We start from the raw sequence: 20,020 nt of genomic DNA on the forward strand, positions 1-20,020 counted from the left end.
AAAAGGTGATGGAATGAAGAAATACAAACTGTCTTAATGTAAAGTACAGCACAGGTAAATAGTCAATGATATTAAAATAATTACCTATGTTGTCAGGTAAGTACTAGACTTACTGGGGCGATCACTTTGTAAGTTACATAAATGTGTAATCGCTATGTTGTACACCTGAAACTAATATGTTTTATGTCAACTGTAACTGAAAAAAACAATAACATGATCAATTCTGGATTGATGAACTAGGTAGATGACTTTGGCTTCTATATTGTTAGCTTGTATCGTAATTAGTCCTCAGCAAGTTAGACTGCATAGCCAATGTACAGTCCCTAGAACAGTGGTTCTCAACCTTCCTAATGCCGTGACCCTTTAATAAAGTTCCTCAAGTTGTGGTGACCCCCAATTTCATTGTTACAAATTGAACATAATTAAAGCATAGTGATTAATCACAAAAACAATATGTAATTATATATGTGTTTTCCGATGGTCTTAGGCAACCCCTGTGAAAGGGTCGTTTGACCCCCAAAGGGGTCGCGACCCACAGGTTGAGAACCCCTGCCCTAGAAGGAAGAAGGGGATAGAAGTGTTGAAGAATTCAGAGAAATTAGGCCAAAATAGCATTCCCCCAAGGGACAAGCAAGCCTTTAAGAGCCTCTGAGGTTGCAACAGTGGATTTGTGGAATTCTGTATCCCACAGCGGTTGTTTGACAGGCCTGCCAAGACTACATCAAATGGGAGAAGAGGTCTTTTGACAAAGCAAAAGCAAAGTGCAGACAGAAAGGGGCAGGGACCTGGAAAGGCGAAGTCAACTGATATCACACCAAGGTCTCAGGAGAACGTCATATGCAGAGGAATTGATCAAAGAGTAATTTCAAGGACTGTAATAAAAAAGGAAGGTTCCAAGCTGGGTCATTCAAAGAATTCCATCAGAGCAGGACAAAGCAGGCATGGAATTAGGTATGGAATTAGTTTTCCAGGGATTGAGGGCTGGCAGGAGCCAAGTGAGAAACAGACTCCAGCTACCAGTTAGGGTTTAAAGTTAGGACGTTCCTTGTGAGGGGAGAGAAATCTGAGCAAAAGCGGAACAGGCAGGCAGCCAAGAGGTCCTACATATACAACATCTGGTATAATTCCTGGTATATGCTTAACAAATGTTAGTTCTCTAACATTTGGGTGTACATGGGAGGGAATGCCTATTTCAAGGGCTGAGGAATAGGGCAGAGAAGAAATAACTGGAGCTAAGCTAGCCATGTCCTTGCCTGTTGACTTTAATCGAGGGGAGAAGAGGAGCATAAGGGCACATATTCACAACAACTAGGCAAAGGCAAGGGCTGGCAGGTAGCTGTTAAAATCTTTCAGGAGTAGAGTAAGTAAACACATGCATGACTCAGGTGCGAAAAAAAAAAAAGTTAGGTAAGGACAGAGGGACAGCAGGTGAGATGTTAGCACTTTCAGCAATCCTGAGCAAAATGCTTCCCACTGTATTCCACAGCTGTTTCTCAAACATTACTATGTACGTGATCACATTCTGTGTTGGCCGTTCTGGGTGAGGACTAAGTTCCTAGGGCAGCGGTTCTCAACCTGTGGGTCGCGAGCCTTTCACAGGGGTTGCCTAAGACCATCGGAAAACACATATATAATTACATATTGTTTTTGTGATTAATCACTATGCTTTAATTATGGTGGCCATCTTGTGATGACGTCACGGCGGTTCAATTTCTAACAATGGAAATACATCCTGCATATCAGATATTTACATTACAATTCATAACAGTAGCAACATTACAGTTATGAAGTAGCAACGAAAATAATTTTATGGTTGGGGGTCACCACAACAGGAGGAACTGTATTAAAGGGTCGCGGCATTAGGAAGGTTGAGAACCACTGTCCTAGGGGATGCTGATGCTACTAGTCCAGAGATTAAACTGGGTGGCTCTTTATGACACCATTTCCTTAAGATGCGTATAGAGGCTCTGAATCAGACTGGTCAAGAGCATATAGAAAACTCCGAGCAAACGAAGATTAATGAATTTTTTTTAAAATATATTTTATTGATTTTTTACAGAGAGGAAGGGAGAGATATAGAGAGCTAGAAACATTGATGAGAGAGAAACATCGATCAGCTGCCTCCTGCACATCTCCTACTGGGGATATGCCCGCAACCCAGGTACATGCCCTTGACCGGAATCGAACCTGGGACCTTTCAGTCTGCAGGCCGACGCTCTATCCACTGAGCCAAACCGGTTTCGGCATGAATTTCTTTTATGCAAGAATTTTCAGACGTCTAACATGCTAATCTAATGGTGCAACGCAAGTTTTAGGAGGGATGAAAGTGTTTCTGGCCTACTAAACAGAAACGACTTCTTTCCTGGAGTTCTTGTTACTATTGCATAGAATCTTAGAGGAAAAGTTCCCTAAACAGACTCTGAACTATAAACCCCTGCACCCACTGAAGGAGTGCAGCACCACTCCCAAAGCCCTCTGGAGAGGCCAACTTGCAGGTCTGCATGAGCTGGGGCGCTCCTCTCTCTAGAACAGATCAACTGAAAACGAAGTGGAGAAGTGCCTGTTGTACAAGTATGATATATTTTTCACTTCACTTACAGCTGAAGACACAGTTTGGTGATGTGAAGGAGAAGTACCTGAGTGAATACTGCTTTTCCGGAACCTACATTATCACTCTCCTTTTTGGGGGCTATCATTTCACACCTGATTCCTGGAAGGATATTCATTTCATGGAGGAGGTAATTTGGGTACTTGGTGGGTTGGGGGTGGGGTGATGAGATTGGGTTGTGACTGAAGCAGCTTTGGGCTTGAAAGAGGTAGGAGTCAACCTGATTTGTTTTTGCCTGATGTCCTGTTTTACCACTTCACTTCTAACCCAAGCTGGCATTTTGTGCCGAACCCTCCGGGGCTTTGTTGAGTGTAGCTTCAAAGATGAACAATCTGAAAACTCACTGTGAAGAAGGGGATGAGTGGCTGTAATGGGAGGTCTTGGCTTAGAAGCCAAGCTCAGCATGAGCTTTAAACGGGGGGGGGGGGGGGGGGAAGAAAGCAAGCAACCTCACTGCTGTGCTTTATCATAGCGCCACCTGCAGGTATCCAGGCAGAGAATCATTTACATTTGCTGCATGACTCATGGGCAACTCACTTGAAAAAATTTCAAGAACAGTATTTCTCTACATTTACCCAATAATGGCAAAAACAATCTACCCCCTTATTAAATACTAAAGGCCCGGTGCACAAAGTTTGTGCATAGGGGTGGGTGGAGAGGGACTGAGTTGTCCCTCAGCCCGGCCTGCACCGTCTCCAATCTGGCACCCCTTGGGGGAATGTCTGACTAAACCAGCAATCGGACATCCCTCTCACAATCTGGGATTGCTGGCTCCTAACCGCTTGCCTGCCTGCCTGCCTGCCTGATCGCCCCCTATCCTCTCCCATCGGCCTGATTGATGCCTAACTGCTCCCCTGCTGGCCTGATTACCCCCAACTGCCCTCCCTTGCCGGCCTGATCTTGCCCCCAACTGCTCTCCCCTGCAGGCCTGGTCACCCCTAACTGTCCTCCCCTGCAGGCCTGGTCGCCCTCAACTGCCCTCCCCTGCTGGCCCGATCGCCCCCAACTGCCATCTTGTGGTGGCCATCTTGTGACAACGTCACGGCGGCCATCACGTGATGCCACCGAGGCTTTTATTATATAGGATGATTTCAAGTAAAACAAAACAGTGAATCAGAAGACCGTAGCCTTGAGGCTACTCCACTCTTGCCAAGACTGACCTTGCTTATTTGAACACAAATCTTTCCCTGTTTTAATATCCCAGTTCTCCTTTCATTCCATCAGACAGGGACACGTCTATGTCAAATTTACAAGTGATTTATATTCTCTGAACTCCAGTGAATAAGCCAATGCTCCTAAACCTCAGGTGATAACTAACTCTGGAACCTTCCTTGACATACACAGTCAGATAAGGTTCCTGTCCCTTATAAAGGGAAGTGAGCTTTTTACAAATTATTAATTCCCAGTACTGATAAGAGTTTAGGAGACAGAAACATTTCCACACGGTATTGGCTGGAATGTAAATTGGCACAACCTTTGGGGAGACTATCGGCAGGATGTACTAAGAACCCTAAAATATGCACCTTAATTTATCCAATTACTCCATTTTTAGGATTTATAAATAATGGATAAAGTAAGTAAAAATGAACATATAAAGCAATTCACGCCAGTGACAATGTTATAGAAATTCCTTGAGACATAGGATGATTTTACAAGGTATTGTTAAGTGAATGATTCTACATACAATTTAATTCCATTTTTTTTTGGATAAGAAAAAACCTCAGAGAGAGGACTAGGAGGATATGTCACAAAATGATAATAGCAGCAACTTCTGAGTGGTGAAGTATACTGGTTTATCTTTTCTTTTTAGGAGTATACATACTTTCTAACTTTTCTACTATGACCATGCACAACTCATGTAATAAAAACATTTCCAGCCCTGACCAGTTTGGCTCAGTGGATAGAGCATCAGCCTGCAGACTGAAGGGTCCCAGGTTCAATTCCAGTCAAGGGCATGTACCTTGGTTGCGGGCACATCCCCAGTAGGGGGTGTGCAGGAGGCAGCTGATCGATGTTTCTCTCTCATAGATGTTTCTAATTCTCTATAAAAAATCAATAAAATATATTTTTTTAAAAATTCCAAAATTACTTATTATTCATAGACTACCTATATTCCAACAAGTATTTTAAAAATATATTTTTATTGATTTCAGAGAGGAACGGAGAGGAAGAGAGAGATAGAAACATCAATGATAGAGAATCATTGATCGGCTGCCTACTGCATGCCCCACACTGGGGATTGAGCCCACAACCCGGGCATGTGCCCTGACCTGGAATCAAACTGTGACCTCCTGGTTCATAGGTTGATGCTCAACCACTGAGTCTTGCCAGCCGGGTTATTCCAATAAATTTTGAGGCAACTGGAAATTATTTCCAGGAAGATGGCAGGATCAGAGCATGTTTTATCATTTATTTTTTTATTTTTATTTTTTTTAATATATTTTATTGATTTTTTTACAGAGAGGAAGGGAGAGAGATAGAGAGTTAGAAACATCGATGAGAGAGAAACATTGATCAGCTGCCTCCTGCACATCCCCCACTGGGGATGTGCCCGCAACCCAGGTACATGCCCTTGACCGGAATCGAACCTGGGACCCTTCAGTCCATAGGCCGACGCTCTATCCACTGAGCCAAACCGGTTTTGGCTGTTTTATCATTTAATAAGAATCCATTTTTTCGAAAACTGTGGTACATCTACACGATGGAATACTATGCTGCTCTAAAAAGGAAGGAACTCTTACCATTTGCAACGTCATGGATGGAACTGGAGAGCATTATGCTAAGTGAAATAAGCCAGTCAATGAAGGAAAAATACCACATGATCTCACTCATTCATGGATAATAGAGACCATTATAAACTTTTGAACAATAATAGATACAGAGGCAGAGCTGCCTCAAACAGATTGTCAAACTGCAGCAGGAAGTCCGGGGAGGGTTGGGGGGCAGGAGGTAGGGGGGTAAGAGATCAACTAAAGGACTTGTATGCATGCATATAAGCATAACCAATGGACATAAGACACTGGGGGATAAGGGGAGGATAGGGGACTGTCTAGGGCGGGGGTATAAAATGGACACATATGTAACACCCTTTGTAATACTTTAAGCAATAATAAAAAAAAAGAATCCATTCTTATGTATATGCAGTCTTCCAACTTCCATAAAGCAATATTGTCTTGCTGGGATTATTCCCCAATTTCCCCTACTTGAATCATAAAGAAGTCCTGGTTTATATGGATGAGATTCCTGGTCCTGACATAGATATAAAAGGCCAGGGACCAGCATTATTCTCTTACCCTTGGTCTGATTTCTGTCACCTCCTACCTCCCTTCCTTCGTCACCCTTGACCCCTGACATTCACACAAACAACAAATAAAGAATGCAAATCTCTGAGGATCTATTTATGTTCTTCTATTTAAGTTCTGCAGGAGAAGTGGGCAGTCTGTCACCAAGATCCTCTCTAAATTTTGGGAATATAGTAGTGAGGCTCCAAACTCCTTCTTAATAACTTGCCCCTGCTTCATTTGCCCCACAACCAAATTCTCAGTGTAGAACGTAGAAGTAATCCCTGTAGAGAGCTGAATATAGTGCTTCTCCACTTTCTGGTGGCTCAGTGTTATGGATGTGTGTGTGTGTGGGGGGGGGGGGGGGCGGGGGTATGTGTGTGAAAGCTCATTAAATCCTCAGACCAGAAACAGATTTTCCTCACTCTTTGCAGATCCGGCACACTGACGTGGGATGGACTTTGGGCTATATGCTGAACCTGACCAACATGATCCCAGCTGAGCAGCCAGTGTCCAAACCTCTCTCCCATTCCACTTATGTCTCCCTCATGGTCCTCTTCTCCCTGATCCTGGTCGCAGCGGTTTTCATAGGCTTGATCATCTTTCACAAGCCTTCATATTTCCAGAAAGACAGGGTATAGCAGGAGCAGCTGAAATCTGCTGGCGGGAATGAGGGAAAAAAACTTGTCCAGGGAGCACTTTCCTCTGCAGTGGTGTCCAAGGTCACCCTTCCTTGCTCACCAAGGCCAGTTTTGACCTGTATGAAGCTTCTCTGGCTTTGCTGAAGTCTTTCCTTGGAAAGTATTCACCACCTTCTGCCTCAAGAACTTCCTGATGGACACTGTCTCTTTTGTGAGTCTTTCCCAAACCTTCTTCTCCCTTTTATGTGCTCTGTGTTCGTGTAAGTCTTAAAAATCTGCCATCTTTCATGATCATTGCTTTAGAAAAGAATAATATTGGTTTTATCCAGAAGGAGAGAGTCCTGAATCCTGTGCTGAGAACTTGTGCTGGCTAAAAGAAGAATCTCACTGCAATCTTACAGACCCTTTTACTCTCATTTTGCATTTATTAAGAAAGCCATACAATGCCTTTGGAGAGGGCAGACACACATCCCATTCCCAGTCTGCCCTTTGCATGGGAGAATTTTCCAGACTAGGCAAATATGTCCTAGGACCAAAGAGTCTTGTAAGGGAATTTATGTGCTTGTGCAGTTAATATTCAATCGAATCCAAAACAGGGATGTGGATGAATCACATATTCTTGGGTGATGCCAAAATGCTACAGAATGAAACATCGACACCAGGGATTTTTGAAAAGCTGATGTACATATAGGCACTCAGATACCAGGACATATACTACATGGTGGATGTATACATGTCAGGAAGGAAAATATAGTTACAATGGAGGGTTGAGAAATGCACCCTGGAGTATTGTTTTTACTGTAGTAAAATACACATAATTCACCATTTTAACAGGTACACTTCAGCAGCACTGCATTTACAGTGTTGTGCAATCATCTCCACTATCTAATTCCAGAATATTTTCATCACCAAAAAATTGGCTGGAGACAAGACCACTCCTGGGTAGGTCAGAGCACCAACCTTTCAGTTAATAGGCAAATATACTAGTCAACTGCACCACAAAGATGCTATTGAGTTTAAAGCCATGCCATATCTGTTTTCCCAGTGTTTACTTTAGCGAGAGAGCTGCATTAGTGCAGTGCGACATGCCTTTTTGCTGTCACGGTATTTACACATCAAAATGTGCCAGGAACCAGATCTGTAAGTGAAGATGCCACTTCTGTCATACAAGTAGGAGTTGTATTTACTTATTCCATGTTATATTTTGTGGGAGAAGCAGCAGTATGGACCTTGTCACGGAAATATGAAGAGACTCTGTGCCTTCTTTCTTTAAGGATTGGTGAGAGTTACTTTTTTAGCCGGATGGGGTAGTGAAGTGCTACTCTGAACTTGCCCCAGGAGTGACTATTGAGCTGATGTGGGGTGGGTTTGGTGAGGAGAGGGGGATGCAGGGGAGGGGGGAGGAAAAGCTCTCCCACAAACTAGAAGCCAAATATCCCTACATCTCTTGAGTAATCAAGTCATTTTTTTACAATATCCAGCTGAATATAAGTGTTGTACCTTGATCAGGAATAAGAAGTCAAATTAGGGCATGTTTAACCTCTTTCTACTAGTAGTAACTATTTTGTTATAGCTAGTATTTATTGAGCATTTGTTATGTACTATGCTCTGTGTCCAGGTGCATTACATTAACTTTCTCATTTAATCTTCACAAAAATTTGAAGGTAGGTACTACCATTCCACTTCATAGAAACAGCAAGTGAAACTCAGAGATGCTAAGTCACTTGCTCAAATGATTGAGGCAAAGTCTGGCATGCACTTTATCATTATTTTCTCTCCCATATATACTACTAGACAGTCTCATAACTTCAAAGCATGTGCTTAACTCTCTGCATGAGTACAGGGCTTATAGGCATGGTAGAAAGGGAAGTACACAGAAGACCTGTTTCCTGATGGATTTGGGATTTAATATTGCTTTAAGCCCACAAAGGCGCTCATGGCAGCACTGATACTCTGTTCATGTACTTTTCACGTACTTTGCATGGTAACATATGTGACGTATGATGCTTATCAATGATTCCCATACTCCTGGCTTCTTAATTATATTGCTTGCTCACTGCACAGCAGTTCAGAATCAAATAAATAGTAATTGATGATAATATTTAAAATAAAAGGTCATAAAAATAGAGCCAGTAGCAGCTCCTTTCATCCTTATGTCTACATATACAAAGCACTGTCAGGCACATTACCTATTCTGGTCCTAAAAACCCCCACGAGGTGTTAAGTATTATTTCTATTTTACAAACAAAGGGCATATAAACTAGTATATGGCAGAGCCAACTCATGTCTCTGCCCCAAGTTTATTGCTTTTTCTTTTCTAAACCTCACCCCTTAGCAAGTTGAAATTAGAACTCACAAGTTTCCTTCTGTAAACACCTAAATCTTTTCTTATTCCATTTCTGTCTTATTGCCTGGATCCAAAAAATAAAAAAATCTTAAAGGTATTTGGGAGCCAAACTCCACTTATTATAAGTATCAAATCATGATTAGCAGACACAGCCTCATCTGTAGTAGAGACAGAGGATTTTGAGGCAGATCTAGGAATCTGCTTCTGGCCATTCTGAATGAGGAAGGCCAAGAAAAATAGATTATATCAAATTTTAATATTGGATTACCTACTGGTTATAAATGATTGCCATTCCTTCTTAGACTTTCACCCATACTTGATTCTGGTGACCCCATTCCTTTAGAAGGTGGGAAACTTTTTATTTTTATGAACCCACTGGGGGAAAAATCTGAAGTGGTTACTTCTGTAGACAAAAGAATTCAAGTTAATTATGGTGTGCGTGTGTGTGTGTGTGAGAGAGAGAGAGAATTATAAAAGTTTCACCTTAATAAGGTATACTTCATTTTAATGTTGTATCAGTCAAGACCTCTGTAAAAAAAAAAAATATGGTACAATCAAACTGAGTATATCCAAAATATTAGCATTTTGACATGTAGTTAATATAAAATTAATGAGATGTTTATTTTTTTCATATTGAGCTTTTGAAGTCTGTTGTGTATAATTATACTTACTCTACATCTTAATTAAGATTAACTATATTTCAAGTGCTCAGTAGTCACATGTGACTCATGGCTATCATATTGGACAGCACAGGTATAAAAATACATTCAAAGCCAAAAGGATACATATAATAATCCTCCTTCTTTCTCTTGAGGGGGGGTATTTTTTTTTGAGGGGATTTTTTTTAAAGACAGCTACAGATGCTATAACCTTCTTGCTATTACTTATTATATATGAAGTTTAACATTATTCTTAAACAAGCTTTTAAGATTCTAGCCCCACATTTCACTTTATTCCTCAGGTTTTGTTGCCTTTTTTGTGAAGGGAGAGATGTCTATTATTCAGGTCAACATGCCTGACCTTTGGAAAGTTCAATCTGGATTCAACAATAAAACGATAATATAAGTAATTCTGATGCTCCTACTTTATAGTCAAGTGTACATTGAATATTAAAATAGAGATAATAGCTCACAGAGCAAAGTTTACCATAAAATAGTAAAATCACTATTAAAATATATTCTCCTTTATTGTCAGTTTAAAAGATGAGCTGAATTTCATCCAAACTGGTCAGATCCCGGTCTGATTCAGATTCTAATCATTGCTATCTTGTTAGAACATGACAGTTGCTCCTAGTTAGCTGTGCTCATTAACCATGTTTCAGTTTGTTAGTTTTAGTTTCAAAATTAATAATAATAGCCCAGCCAGTGTGCTCAGTGGTTGAGCATCGACCTATGAACCAGGAGGTCACAGTTCGATTCTTGATCAGGGCACATACCTGGGTTGTGGGCTCGACCCCCAGTGTGGGGCGTGCAGGAAGCAGCAATCAATGATTCTCTCTTAACACCAATGTTTCGCTCTCTCTCCCCCTTCATCTCTGAAATCAATTAAAAAATGTATTTATTAAAATGACAACAGACTCAAAGTTTCAGTGGCTTACCATAGTAAATGTTGATTTTCTTGTTCATGGGTCTGCAAGTCAACTGGGTAGCTCTGCTTCAGGCCTGCTGCATGTGCCTCACAGACTCCTTGCCTGGTGTCTTCCTGAGCCATGTTCTCATGCTGAATGGCAGAGGTACAAGAGAGAGAGAGGAAACCTAGAATACCTCTTAAAACCTTGGCCAGGACGGCCCGTCACTTCCATCCACATTCTATTGATCTGAATAAGTCATATGACCAAGCACAACATTAGCAAGTTGGAAAAACACTGGGAAGAATGGCCAAGTTATATGGCAAAGGATATGGATGATTGATTCTAACACAGAGAAGGAGTGAAGCACTGGGCCTGGCTTTCCAATCTACCAAAGTGTCTCATTAACTAAAACATAAAGTGTGCTTTCTGTATATTAATCTACTTACCTTTCTAAGGAATATTCTTTTAAAAACATGTCATTATTTCCAAGACGTCATCAAGCTGCAACTCCCTTTCACAGCCTTAATCAGGGTGCTCTGGAAGCTCCCCAATCAGCCTCATATTCTAAAATCGTAGATTTTCTGAAAGACCATGCATCTATTTATTGTCCTAATTTTATATGTTTATGATCAAGTGTAGGTAAGTACCCAAGTTTTTATTTGCACATGAATCTACTATCACAGGTATAATGGATTTTTAATAATGGGGAAAGGGGTTTCTTCACAAGCCTTTTCTTTAGAAAAGTGCCATGTAAGACTACATGTGATAAAAGCATTGCTATACCTTTTGCATTTCTCTATTTTTAATAAATTTCTAAATTTAAATTGATGATACAATGATGGCATCATCAGCACTTGAGTTGACTTTTTGTTTTTATGCCCCTTTTGTGTATATGTTGAATAGCAAAGCTCACCAGTGAACATGACAAATGCTATACAGTCACCTAAGAACATCATAACCCCTTATAATTTATGAAGAGAGGGGGGAAAGTCTTGGGAGCTAAGGAGGAAATACAGTGTATTTAGGATGAGCTAAACTGAACTCCACTTTTCCTCCTAAACCTGTTCCTCCTCCTGCATTTTATCATGATTAATACCACAACTACCTCAAGTAACGAAGATCAGAATCAACTTCATTAGTAATAACTGCCCACTTTGCCTTGGCAACGTTTTTCATTTTGACTCACCTTTCCAATCTTATTATTATCACCTCAGTAAAGACCTGATACCAGGAATGGTGGTCTTGTTGCCAATCTATTACTGCCAGATTAATCTTTATAAAAAGCAGGCCTAATCACATTGCTCCCCAACTAAAACTGTTGTTGGTTTTCCGTTGCCTACAAAATAAGGTTAAATGCTCCAAAAGACATTTGTGTCTTTTGATCCACACCTGATTCTTCATCTGACACTGACACTGTTCAGGTGTTATTTGTTCACCTTGGAATACCTTTGTCCCACTCTACCTTCAAAGCTCAGTTCAAATGCTCCTTCACTCAGTGAAGCCTTCTCTAAATCTCCAAGTCAGAATAAATGGCTGCTTCCCTTTGCTTCCACATCCTTACCAGTAGAACACTGAGACACTTCTACTCAGGATCTGGGTTATACTCCTTGGGGCAAGATATGTGGCCCATTTCATTTTGAACAGTTGGGCTCAGGGGTATTTTAGGAAGAACCAGGTAACAGTCCTAGTTAATCTCCCTGTCCACTGCTAGGGGGCTGGTCCATACCACTATTTCTGCTTCAGTATCCTTACTTATGTTATCTCTTGATAGGTCTATCCTCTTCCTCCAGCTTTTAAAGACCAGCTCAACTCCTGATTCCTCAATGAAGCCTTCTTTGATTACCCACATTGCATCTTCCTTCTTGGGCCATGCATTTTGTTTCTGTATAGCTAACCACTCAGCATTTGATTATACATATTAAAGTAGAATTTTAAGGATTAGAATGCACATTAAAGGGTCACACATCAAAATTTAATGTGTATATGACTCACTCAGGGATCTTGTTGAAATAAAAAGTATTTTATTTTAATTAAAAAATGGTTTAGTAGGTCTAGGGTGAGGCTGAGGTCTACATTTCTAACTGCCAGGTAATGCCAGTACTGCTGTCCAGGGATCTTCGGGTATTAAAGATCTCCACTATTTTATCATTCCATGGCTCTCAGGTAAGTGGTAATATACTCCCTGACTGCTGTGCTTCTTTCAGCAGACCATTCCACAGTGGGCCAACTCAAATGCTACTTACACACCTTACTCCTTCCCTTACACAATAAGCCTCAGTGCTGTTTTTGTCAGTTTTCTGTACCTCCTGAGATTTCTGTCTCCCCTGTCCTCTGCCTTTGGGGAACCAACTGCCTCACAATCAGTGGAGACCTGGTGTGCCTCAGAGGGATTTCTCCCAGCTTTTCTGCCCTGCCCCTAGCCTTCTATGTACTACCCTGGTGTTCTTAGTAGAAGCCTATGGGAAAGAGCTGGTAGGTGATCCATAATGCAAACGCATGTGCAACATTTAAAAATTCTTTAAAACTTCAGCTGGTTTCTTTTTATTTCAATGGATTTTTTTCCTCCTTCTGTTACTCTACCAGGGGTGAAAGGGCTAGTACTTTCAGGAATTTAGTTCTGATAGGTTTCAAAACATTATGATTTTGTAGTTTAACTAGCCAGGTGGAAGTTCAAACTCCTGCTTCTATGTACATAATTATGTGTAAAATAAATATGAATTATAGAAAATTATTTTTTTACGAAGTTTGCAACTAGAAATGCAACCATTAGCATATGTAACTAAAAACAGAGTCTCAATAAATCAAATAGATTTCCAGTTTTAAAGAGCAACAATTATATGTACTCCATATTGCCAGTTTCCTTATAAATACTTGTACTAAAACAATGGAAGATGTAAATGACTGATTTGTAATAACACAAGTTGCCTTTTGACATACAACTTATTTTTATTATGAAACTAGAGGCCCAGCGCACGAATTAACGCACAGGTGGGGTCCCTCGGCCTGGCCAGCAATCAGCACCGATCAGGGCAGGCCGGCCCGGGGGAGGGACCGCCGGAGGTTGGCCGGCTGCAGGAGGTTGGCTGTGGGAGCACAATGACCACCAGGGGGCAGCCCCTGGATTGAGCATCTGCCCCCTGGTGGTCAGTGCATGTCATAGCGACCAGTTGACCAGTTGTTCTGCTGTTCAGTCAATTTGCAGATTAGCCTTTTATTACATAGGATAATTTTTTGACAAGTAACAACGAAAAGGGGCAGATATCAATAAATGGCGAGCCGTTTTTAAAGTAAACTACTCAGCACCAATTGTAGTCTTTTCATAATGTTCTCTTTCTCATCAGCTTTGCAACCTATAGGCATACCATAATTGGAATCAGTAGCTTAAAAATATGCTATTTTGTGTTGTTCCATAGTTCTTGAATTTTTACCTCTATAGTAGTCAACTGAATCATCTTCTTGGGATACACATGTAGATTAAAGTCCCTGTGAAGAATTTGCTCTGTCTCCTGCAGTTAAATCCATTTGAAGGATGTATTCTTCAACTATTTTCTGGACAGATCAGTCTAATAATATAACAGAAACAAGTTACTTTTAACTTTTTTATTATTAAAATTTTCAAGTGTAAACAAAAGTAGAATACACACCTATTACAGAATCTCATCAATTATCATCATTTTTCAAATCTTGCAGAAACAGTGTTTACAATTATAATCACAGAAAAGGATTTAAACTTTATGGAGGGCACTGTGCAAAAGAAGAAATAAATGTACTCTTTTACCAACTGTCAAACAGCGAAGATGGGCAGGATTATTGCATTATGCAACATGGTAAAAGTAAACAGGTGTAAGGTACTTAATTGTACAGAAGGATGCACCTTGTATGAAAGGAGGTAGAATATATCTTACAGGGCCGTCTTCCTCCTGCTGGGAGAATTAGAACCACAGCAGCCTTTTAGATTATGAAGTTAAAGAGAATAGCAGAATAATTTTGGTGTAGCAGTAAATCAATGAGTTATGTTACTTATAGACAATCTCTTAGAATACTTGACACTGAGAAGCTGAAGAAAGCTAATGAATCACCTATTTTAAATTGTAAGTTTTGCTTTTTATATGTTTAAACCTAAACCTCTTTTTTAAGGCTGCTTTTTAAAAATATATTTTTTATTGATCTCAGAGAGGAAGGGAGAAGAGAGGGAGAGAAACATCAATGATGAGAGAAAATTATTGATCAGCTGCCTCCTGTATACCCCCTATTAGGGATTGAGCCCACAACCAGGCATGTGTCTTAACTGGGAATCGTACTGTGAGCATCTGGTCCATGGGTTGACACTTAATCACTGAGCCACATCGGCAGGGCTAAAACCTTTCTTTTAATAAATCTCTACTAAAATAAACATTTGTGAGATAATTCTAGCAGGTTTTTAATGTAAATATTCACTAGTGTCTAGAAACAACTCTTTTTTGTGTGCTATGGTCCCTTCTTAGGCCTGCCAGTAGTAGGTAAGTGAAAAGGAAGAGGGCATTACTTCTCCAGGAGAAGAGAAAAATCAAAACTGTTCAGGTAGCAAAATGCTGCATATTTTGAGGTAAGAATTAAGGCTGGAAGAACAACAGAGTAGAAGAACAGCCCATTAATGTCTAACTTGTATTAAATTAATGCACAATAGATAATCTCACTTTAAAGGAAACTAGAGGCCCAGTGCACAAAATTCGTGCACTGGTAGGGTCCCTAAAGGCTTCTGGCTGCTGGCTGGGGCCTGCTTCCCTCCCGGCCTCACCACCTGATCGAACTCCTGGACAACTCCCAGTCGAGGAGACAATTTGCATACTATGCTTTTATTATATAGGATAGTCCTATATAATAAAGATGTAATATGCAAATGGTCATTACCAACCACGTAACTACTGAATCACGGATCAGCAGGAGAGTGGGGCAGCGAGCTACAAGCGGGCGGCAGAGAGCTACAGGAGGGGGCAGGGTAGCAAGCTATTAGGGGTGGTGGGGGCAGCGGGCGGAGAGCTACAGGAGGGTAGCTGCGAGCTACTGGCACAGGGATTTGTGCACAGGGCTACTAGTTACATAATATTTGAATTTTTAAGAAGAAAAAAACTATTCCTTGTGATTTAATACAGTATTTTGTATTCTGAGATTAGTTTACAGAGAAAAATGCTGAGACGGTGCAAAACATTTTTAGTGTAGAGAGAAAAGGTTTCAAGATAATTTTTAAATTGTCTCTATCAGCTTATATAAATACATATATATACATACGTGTGTGAGTTAGAGAATAAATTCTAGCATATACGTAAGTGTATGTATATTTGTATGTCTATACATAAATGTATATGCATTTGTATATGTGTGTGCACATGTGTGTAAGTCATAGAAGAAATTGTAGTACCATCCAATAGCCTTGATTCGGTTTTAGATATATTGCCAGAATAAACACAAATTATTAGAGTCATAGTATTTGAGATTTTGAAGGGATCATAGAGATTACTTAGTTCAATATTTGCCAAATAGTTTGGAGTTTGCCAAATACTATCTTATATCATGTTAATGCTGATTCTGTGGGGGAAACAGAATTCTGTGCTCAAGGTGAGGAAATGGCTGGTTAAATGAAACTGAATAAATTTCTACTTCAGGAATGCTAAAGGCTTTTAATAAGCTGATGCTCATGGTGGCAGCAGTTTGCATTTCCAAAATTATTTGATTAAAAAGAACTCTTGCCATAACCGGTTTGGCTCAGTGGATGGAGCATCAGCCTGCGGACTCAAGGGTCCAGGGTTCGATTCCGGTCAAGGGCATGTAACTTGGTTGTGGGAACATCCCCAGCAGGTGGTGTGCAGGAAGCAGCTGATCAATGTTTCTTTCTCATTGATGTTTCTAACTCTCTATCCCTCTCCCTTCCTCTCTGTAAAAAATCAATTACATATATATATATGTGTGTGTATATATATATATATATGCATATACATATATTTTAAAGAACTCTTTCATCCTGTAAAACATCTTATAAAACACTAGTTTCATTTGTCCTTAGAATACAGCATAGAAAAGCTTACGGACAAGAAAAACAAATGTAAGCGGTTTGTTGGCAAAGCGAAGATGTCCTGACACGAGTGGGCGGGTTTGGCATTCCATCTTTTAAAGACTTGTAAAGGGTTAAATTGGCTACACTAACTGCAAGCTCCAGGAAGAAAATAGAGCCCCCGAATATCCAGGGCGCTCCTGGGGATGCCAGACGCAACACCTGAAATCAAAGAACTGCGCCTCGGCAGGCAGAGGCGGAGGGAGACAGATGGCAGGTGCGTGGGTGCCCCGAGCCATCTCCGCGCCGCCGGCCCCTCTGCGCCCCGGCCGGCCCGCCCGCCCGCGGCTCCCGAGCGCACCTCCACGGCGCGAGCGGCCGCTCTTCGACGGCGGGCTGGGGAGCATCCTCCCCCAGGAATGCCCGCTGCTCTGGAGGCTGCGGGCCCGCAGCGGCCGGTACTCACCCGTCACTGGAGCTATCCTTCACCTCGACGCCAGAGGTGCGGGGCTCCCACGACCCCGACCACACCGCTCTCAGACCTTTCCCCCGGGGCAGCTGTCGCCACTGGGGCACCCATCCAGGTGGCGGGTGATCAGAGCTCCCACCGCGCGCGTTACTGTGGAGGCGAGGGAAGGAGTGACAGACGCGGGCGCTCCAATGTGAGGCACACAGTCAGGCCGCGTGGGAACGGACGTCGCGCACAGATTTCCTGGGGCGCACGCTCGGGGCAGCGCACCCCGGCGCGCCGTAGCGCGCATGCTCCTTGGCAGCCGCGGGGCGTGAGCGCGAAACGGGCGGCGGGCGTTTGGTGTGCCCGTCTGGAGCGGTGCGGGGCGGTTGGTGCCTTCTAGTGTGCGGTAAACGGCCCGTTCTGCCCTCGCCACCCAGACGAAGCAGACGTCCACTGTCTGTCCAGGTGAAGGTCGTACTGCGGCTCAAAGCCCCTCAGCCCTTCTCGGTCGGGCTCTCCAGGATTTTGCCTGGTTGGAGTCCTGAACTACGGGAAAAACAGCGGGTGGACCCAGGTAACCAGGGCCAGCCCCGCACGGGCCTCTGGGACTTGTAGTCTGCAGAGCCTGTCCATCCGATGGCAGTGCTTGAATAGCATCAAATCCTAGAGGGACCGTTGTACTACTGAGTGCCTACTGTGTGTTGAGCACCTTGCTAGGATTGGTGGAGGGTAGGTGAGGGCTCGCCCCAGCCTCTCGTTTCAGGGCAGGCAGAAAGATGAACTTGCAAAATGGGATGTAATGAACAAAAATTACGAATTCAAAGTGCTCTTGGTGGTCACAGAGGAGCACGATTTCAGAGACACTGCTAATTGTAAATCAGCAGTATCCTTGAAGAGAAGATTGGGTTTACCTGTAGGAGCGAGTTTGCTAACACAGAAAGTTGAATTGCTGTAAGAAGGTAAAAGTGAGTCATAATTTTTCCTTCCACATTAGGGAATTCAGAAAGCATTCATCATGCTATATGACAATAAACTAAGATAAAGATAAAATTGGATTTTGGACTGAATTCAGTTCTGAGGAAGGAAAGTGGATTAATATATTTGGAAATATTTACAACAGCAGCTGGGGGGAAACTAAAGGGAAAACAAATTTCTAGTTAGCTCATAATTAAAGAAATACTACTCTATACCAGAGTATGGGTTTTGTGACCATTTCGTACTCTAGAGATTTTCCCATAATTTTATTCTACAAACACTCCTGAAAACAAATGGCATGTGACTGAAGTAATCAAGGTGATTGAATACAGTACTACATTTACACAAACATAAAATAGTAAAATCGGCTTTAGGAATTTTTATTTGAGGCATCACCATAATGATAAAGGCACTGTTGGATTAATTTGCAGAACCCAGAGATTTCTAAATGCTAAGCAAGAAAAGGCTGAATGAACTACTTGAGTTTACTTTTCAGGCTTTCGTTATGGACCTTCAGGTCCTCTGAAACAAAAATAGCAAGTCTCAATTGCCTTATCTTTTAGAAAAGGTTTTCACTGCAAGAATTGTAAATTAGCAGTATCCTTTAAGAGAAGATTGGGTTTACCTGTTGGAGCAAGTTTTCTAACACAGAAATTTGAATTGCTGTAAGAAGGTAAAAGTGTGAGTTATAATTTTTCCTTTCTTCCACATGATGTTTTCAATAGAGCAAATGAAGTTTTCATCTACATCTTCAATTTTATCCAATATTTTGTTTATAATCATTTTGTTTATAATCATTTTGTTTATAATCATTTGTGGAATGATAAATGAACCAGGTCAGAAACATTTCCAGGTATGTAAAAATGTTTGATTAATAATTTCTTCTATAATAAGGTTTTCATTTTATAATTTATTATAATTTAACTCTATAGGATTATCACTGCTAATGTTTTTTGTAGATTTGCAGATAAAATTTGAAGATATAGGCATCAGTAAGCCAGCTATTGATTTTAAGTTCCTTTTAGAAGTCCTTGAAGAATGGAAAGTAAATTCAAAATTCTCTTTTCTGGAACTAATTGACATCTTTAGAACATTCCACCCCAAAGCTACAGAATATACATTCTTCTCAAGTGCACATGGGACATTTTCAAAGATAGACCACATGTTAGGACACACGCTAAGTCTTTACAAATTTAAGAAGATTGAAATCATATCAAGCATATTCTCAGACCACAATGGCATGAAATTAGAAATCAGCTACAATAAAAATGCTCAAAAACAAATATATGGAGGCTAATAGCATGCTATTAAACAATGAATGGGTTACCAAAGAGAACAAAGAAGAAATAAAAAAAAAATCCTGGAAACAAATGACAATGAAAACACAACAATCCAAAATCTATGGGACACAGTGAAAGCAGTCCTGAGATGGAAGTTCATAGTACTAAAAGGCATACCTCAAAAAACAAGACTGGTAATAAGTTATCTAACACTACAACTTAAAGAGAACAATAAGAAAAACCCAGAATAAGTAGAAGGAATCTACACTAATAAAAGAGAAAAATGGTAATTGGCGTACGGCGATACCTTTTTCATTGGCTAATCAGGGCTATATGCAAATTAACTGCCAACTAAGATTGGCAGTTAACTGCCAATAAGATGGTGGCTAATTTGCATATGTAGGCACAATGCAGGGAGGCGAAAGGGAAAGCAGGAAGAAGCCCCCTGCCACTGACAGTGATTGGAAACCCAAGGGGGAGCTAAGAGCTGGAGGGCAGGGCAAAGGCGGCCCCAGGGCCGCCTTTGCCCTGCCCTCCAGCCATGATCGGAGAATCAGGCGCCTTTGCCGCCCTGGCCAGTGATAGCAGGAAGTAGGGGTGGAGCCAGCGATGGGAGCTGGGCACGGTCGAAGCTGGCAGTCCCAGGAGCTAGGGGTCCCTTGCCTGTGCCCAAAGCGAAGCCCACGATCCCAGCGCCCCCCGCTGCCACTGCAGGTCCCCGCTGCCCGGGCCGGACGCCTAGGCCAGAGGCGTTAGGCCTGGGCAGGGGCGGAGCCTGCAACCGCGGGGAGCTGGGGGTCCCCTGCCCAGGCCTGACACCTCTGCCAGAGGCCTCA

At 41.7% G+C, this 20,020-nt stretch overlaps 1 protein-coding gene and 1 long non-coding RNA gene across 2 annotated transcripts in view; one reads left to right on the forward strand and one right to left on the reverse strand.

Moving 5' to 3' along the window:
- The window catches only part of ENTPD1 (ectonucleoside triphosphate diphosphohydrolase 1), a 94,534-nt gene extending 85,585 nt beyond the window's left edge, over positions 1–8,949 (forward strand). The window contains exons 9-10 of the mRNA XM_081104363.1: positions 2,601–2,738; positions 6,324–8,949. Of these exons, the coding sequence (XP_080960489.1) occupies positions 2,601–2,738; positions 6,324–6,530 (345 nt within the window). The 3' untranslated portion in view covers positions 6,531–8,949. The remainder of the gene's footprint in view (positions 1–2,600; positions 2,739–6,323) is intronic.
- The window catches only part of LOC308528644, a 29,039-nt gene extending 11,803 nt beyond the window's left edge, over positions 1–17,236 (reverse strand). The window contains exons 1-3 of the long non-coding RNA XR_013996723.1: positions 16,942–17,236; positions 13,876–14,010; positions 10,475–10,596 (exon numbers count right to left, since the gene is read on the reverse strand). This is a non-coding gene — a long non-coding RNA (uncharacterized lncRNA). The remainder of the gene's footprint in view (positions 1–10,474; positions 10,597–13,875; positions 14,011–16,941) is intronic.
- Between the last annotated feature and the right edge of the window lie 2,784 nt (positions 17,237–20,020).

This window comes from Myotis nattereri (genome assembly GCF_964212035.1).
Source record: "Myotis nattereri genome assembly, chromosome: 13".
Taxonomy (NCBI): Eukaryota; Metazoa; Chordata; class Mammalia; order Chiroptera; family Vespertilionidae; genus Myotis; species Myotis nattereri.